The sequence below is a fragment of the Eimeria maxima genome, genomic scaffold (assembly GCF_000499605.1).
Source record: "Eimeria maxima Weybridge genomic scaffold, Emw_scaff775, whole genome shotgun sequence".
Lineage (NCBI taxonomy): Eukaryota > Apicomplexa > Conoidasida > Eucoccidiorida > Eimeriidae > Eimeria > Eimeria maxima.
In genome coordinates this window covers 1-5,000 of record NW_013566756.1, presented here as the reverse complement: position 1 = coordinate 5,000, position 5,000 = coordinate 1, and the positions used below count along the sequence as shown (strand labels likewise).

At 53.7% G+C, this 5,000-nt stretch overlaps 1 protein-coding gene across 1 annotated transcript; it reads right to left on the bottom strand.

The window, feature by feature from the left end:
• Positions 1–37: 37 nt before the first annotated feature.
• EMWEY_00042850 (hypothetical protein, conserved) lies at positions 38–4,214 on the bottom strand (the record flags this gene model as incomplete). The annotated part of the gene is made up of 4 exons (XM_013482794.1): positions 38–2,083; positions 2,444–2,569; positions 2,745–2,831; positions 3,024–4,214. The coding sequence occupies 4 exons, from the start codon at positions 4,212–4,214 to the stop codon at positions 38–40; spliced, it is 3,450 nt and encodes a 1,149-aa protein (XP_013338248.1).
• Between the last annotated feature and the right edge of the window lie 786 nt (positions 4,215–5,000).

Sequence of the window (5,000 nt, the reverse complement as noted above, 5' to 3'; positions counted from 1 at the left end):
GCTGTTTCTGCTGCTGCTGCTGCTGCTGCTGCTGCAGTTAATGTCTTATTAACGAGGCATCTGCTGTCATCATATAGTTAGGTACTGTCTTCTGCAGCAGCAGACTTGAGCCAGCAGCAACTTTTGTTGCTACTTTTACTGCTGGTCTTACTACTGGTTGCTGCTGCTGCTGCTGCTGCTGTGCTACTTGAGGCTTCTGCTGCTGCTGCAGCAGCACCTGCTGCTGCAACTGCTGCTGCTGCTGCACATGAGTGGGAGACGGGAGGCCAGCCAGAGCTAATCGGCTTTGGCCCGGCTGCATTTGCTGCAGGTGTATAAGTCGTGTATTGTGCTGCTGCAGCATCATTTGTTGCTGTTGCTGCTGCTGTTGCTGCTGCTGTTGCTGCTGCTGCACCGGGTGCATGTTATAAGGCTGCAGCTGCTGGTACGATGCTTGTCGTTGTTGCTGAACAGGTGTCATTGCCTGCTGAGGCTTTTGCTGCTGCTGCTGCTGTTGCTGTTGCATGCGCTGCTGCTGCTGAAAAGGACTGGGGGGCCACAGAGGCTGCATGCCCACCTGCGGAGTGCCAACCATGGAAGCTGCTGCTGCTACAGGAGGCATACTCATAAATGGCTGCTGCTGCTGCTGCTGTAGTTGCTGCTGGGGGGAGACAAAAGATGCCGTAGGGCTACGTGATCGGTTGCGTGCTGCCATGGCTCTCTGCTGCTGCTGTTGCTGCTGCTGCACTCGAGGAACGAAGACAGGGACTGGCTGCTGCTGTCTCTGTCGGGGTTGCTGCTGCTGCTGTTGCTGCTGCTGCTGGCCTAGGGAACCGAAAGCCTGAGATGGAGACAGAGAGAAGGCTTCCATCTGTTGCTGCAGTTGTTGTTGCAGTTGTTGTTGCTGCAGTTGCTGCTGCTGCAGTTGTTGCTGCTGCAGTTGTTGCTGCTGCAGTTGCCGTTGTTGCATTTGTTGTTGCTGCAGTTGTTGCTGCTGCAGTTGGCGTTGTTGCATTTGTTGTTGCTGCAGTTGCTGTTGTTGGAGTTGCTGTTGCTGAAGTTGTTGCTGCTGCAGTTGCTGCTGCTGCAGTTGTTGTTGCTGCAGTTGCTGCTGCTGCAGTTGTTGCTGCTGTTCCTTCATCGCCCCAACAGTTGTGAGTCGTTGGGCTACAGGAGTCATTTGCTGCCTCCAGAGCGCCTGCTGTGGCTGTTGCTGCTGCTGCTGCTGCTGTTGCTGCTGCATCTGCTGCTGCTGCTGTTGCAGTTGCTGCTGCTGTGGAGGCATTTCTCTGTCATTCTGTTCCAACGGCTTTCCAATGCCTTTGCTGTTTGTCCTCCGCAGCAAATGTGCCCCCTGTCTCGGTTGCTGCTGCATTTGCTGCTGCTGCGGCATTTGCTGCTGCTGCTGCTGCTGCTGAAGTAATTGTGGCTCCACTCTCTGCATAGGGATTATTTCCACGGATGCTGGTGACCACGGCCCCTCAGCAACATTGCGGCGTGGCATCTGTTGCTGCTGCTGCTGCTGCATTTGCTGCTGTTGTTGTTGTTGCTGCTGCAGTTTGAGTTGCCTTGCTGCAGCAGAACGAGGAGTAAATACTCTCGGCTGTGAGGTCAAAGGCATCCAGGAACCCCCAGGCGGCAGCAAACTTGGAGGTACTGCTGCTGCTGCTGCTGCTGCTGCTGCAGTTGGTGCTGCTGCTGCTGCTGCATTGGATATTCCTGCAGAGGGCATCATGTGGGCATTCCCTCCTTCTACTGAGTTCACTCCCTGTTGCTGCTGTTGCATCTGTTGCTGTTGTTGTTGCACTGGTTGTTGTTGTTGCTGCTGCTGTTTGCTGCTGCTGCTGCTGTTGTTGTTGTTGTTGTTATTGTTGTTAAGTATAACCTGCCCTAATGCATCTGTTGTTAAGGGAGTCCCTCTTCTCTGCCTCGCAGGAGAAACACTAAATGGTGGCCCCTCTGCCTCCCATAGAGCACCCTGAGGACACATCATATATACAACAACACATTGCTGCTGCTGCTGCTGCTGCTGTTGTTGTTGCTGTTGCTGTTGCTGTTGGTGATCAGGGGGATGTTTAGATCTAATGGTGGGGTGATCTAAACACTAAACCCTAGACACTAAACCCTAAACCCTAAACCCTAAAGATGCTGTTCAGTAACTGCAGCAGCACCAACTGTAGCACCAGCAACTGCAGCAGCAGCAACTGCAGCAGCAGCAACTGCAGCAGCAGCATCAATTGTGACTGTATATATATACCTGTTGCTTCTTTTTTGCTGAACGAGGGATGATCCCTTCTGCGCATTCTGCTGCTGCTGCTGCATACTGCAGCAAATGGTTGCTGCTGCTGATTTCATTTGCGTCTTGCTGCGGCTGCAGCAGCAGCAGCGAGTCATTTCTTCTCCGTATACTATGTTGGTGCTGCAGTATCTGCTGCTGCTGCGGTTGCTGTCTTAGTGCTGATACCCATAGGGCCTCCCCTGGATCAGAGAGGCGGGCCCCCCATGACCCCATACCCTTTCCTGCTGCTGCGCTGCTCTGCTGCTGCTTCCTTTGCTTCTCAAGAGCGTCGCCCCACAGTCTATCAAATACCTGCAGCAGCAGCAGCAGCAGCAGCAGCAGTAGATGTAATGGTAATAGGAGCAGCAGATAGCACAAAGACAGCAGCAACAGCGAATGTGCTGCAGCACCAACAACTCCAGCAGCAGCAGCAGCAGCAGTTGCTGCTGCTGCTGCTGCTTCTCCTGATTTGCTTCTGCAGTCTTACCTGAGCACTCTTGCTTCGCGCTGCTGATGTCCCTTTTGCTGCAGCAGCAGAAGATCGTGCATGCGCTCTTACAGGCCTCCCTCCTGTCTGTACACCCCAATAACAACACATACAAATAGATGCTGCTGCTTACTACATTAGCTAATACTACTACTACTACAGCAGCAGCAGCAGCAGCAGCACCGCTCGAGCAACTGTAGCAACAATAACATCAACAGCAGCAATAACAACAAGAACAGCAGCAGGAACAGCAGCAACAGCAGCAGCAGATGTACGCACAATAGGAGCAGATGCAGTTCTTTGCTGGGTGATGGTATGTCTTGTCATTAGACGACTTGCTGCATGCATTAAGGAAGCAACAGTTGGCTGCAGCAGCCTAGCACCCCCTCCTGCTGCTGCTGCTGCTGCTGCTGCTGCTGATGGTTTCTTAGAGTCAATACTGCTGCTGCTGCTGCTGTTGCAGAAGCAGCATAAGCTACGGTAACGAAGCCCATGAGGACATAGGCCTCTTCTTCTCTCTGCTGCTGCTGCTGCTCTCTCCTTCTCGCTGTCGCTGCAGCAAACAGATATAGAGCGAGATGCAGCAGCACCACGACGCCAATTGCTGCTGCTGCTGCTGCTGTCCTTCCTACTAGCACGGGAACAAGTGCTACCTCGGCTAGGAGTTGCGCTGCATACGCGGCCCCTCCTCTGCTGCTGCTGCTGCTGCTGCTGCCGTGGGGTTTCGCTTGCTGCTTGTTTGCTCTGCTGCAGCTGCTGCTGCTTCTGCTGCAGCTTCTTTACAACTGCAGCACGAGCAGGTGATGGTATCTCAGCCCAAAGGCTGCTGCTGCTGCTGTTGCTGCTGCTGCTGCTGGGGTTTTGTATATGAGAGGGGGTTTTCTGTTGCTTCGTCTTTATAGAGAAGTCCCTGCTGCTGCTGCTGCTGTGCATGCGGCTGTCTGCTGCTGTTGTGAGGCTGCTGCGGCTGTCTAGTCGCCGGTCCTGCTGCTGCCAGCCAAAGGATAGGCTTCTGCGGCTGCTGCTGCAGCTGCTTCTGCTGCAGCTGCTGTTGCAGCAGCTGCTGCTGCGGTTTGGATGTGGCACCTGATCTGGTAGAGCAGCAGTTGCTGCTCGGTGGCCTTTAGGGGTCTTGCTACGACCTGCTGCTGCTGCTGCTGCCGCTGCTGCTGCTGCTGCTGCTGCTGCAGGTGCAGAAGAGGACGTTCTTTTAGGGGATTTATGTTTTGTTCTTTTTCTTATTTTCTCATCACCAGAGAGAAGACTGTCATCAGACAGCACGAAGTCTTCCTCAGCTGCTGCTGCTGCTGCTGCAGCAGCAGCAGCAGCTGCTGCTGCGGCACGAGGAGAAAATGCAGCGAAACCGACGGTTGGAGTAGAAGCAGCAGCTGCAACTGCTGCTGCTGCTGCTGTGGTCGCTGCTGTTGGTGTTGCAGGCGGGGCCGCCTGTGCTAAGGCGGGGCCCTCCATGACGATGGCTGCTGTTGCTGCTGCACGAAGGAGGCCAACGTTGTGCTGTTGCTGCTGTTGCTGCTGTTGCTGCTGCTCCTGAGCTCAGCAGCAAGAAACAAATATTAAGGAAAATTAAAAAAGACGAGGCCGGCGAAGAGTAAGAAGGAGAAGAATCCGGCGAGACCTCCCACCCAGCTGCTGCTGTTGCTGTTGCTGCTGCTGCTGCCGCTGCTGCTGCTGCTGCTGCTGCTGTGTCTGTGCAGCGCTGCAACAACGCAGCAAGTTTTACTCCTTAAAATAAAAATAAAAAACAAAGGAAGGCAGAAGACAGCAGCAGAAGACAGCGGCTACAGCAGCTTGCGCGGCTGGTGGCCGTGCTGCTGCTGCTGCCGCTGTCGTTGCTGCTGCTGCAGCTGCAGCTGCTGCTGTTGCTGCTGCAGGCAATTTTCTCTTCTTAAGAAAAATATTTATTATATAAAATATCTTATTGTCTCTTTTTTGTCTATGAAGAAAGCAAAGAAGAAAAACACAAGGAAGAAGAAAAGACGCAAACGGCCGCAAGGACCGCTGGTGGCGAGTCGCCGGTCCTCTCCCGCTACCGTTGCTGCTGTTGCTGCTGCTGCTGTTGCTGCTGCTGCTGTTGCTGCTGCTGCTGCTGGTTTTGCTGCTAATGCTGCTGACGACCAACACAAAAAAACAACTGTTGGGCATTTTACAGCAAAAAATAAATATTTCATAAATATTTTTAACAGCAGCAGCAGCAGCAGCAGCAGCTGGCTGCCGCTGCTGCTGCTGCTGCTGCTG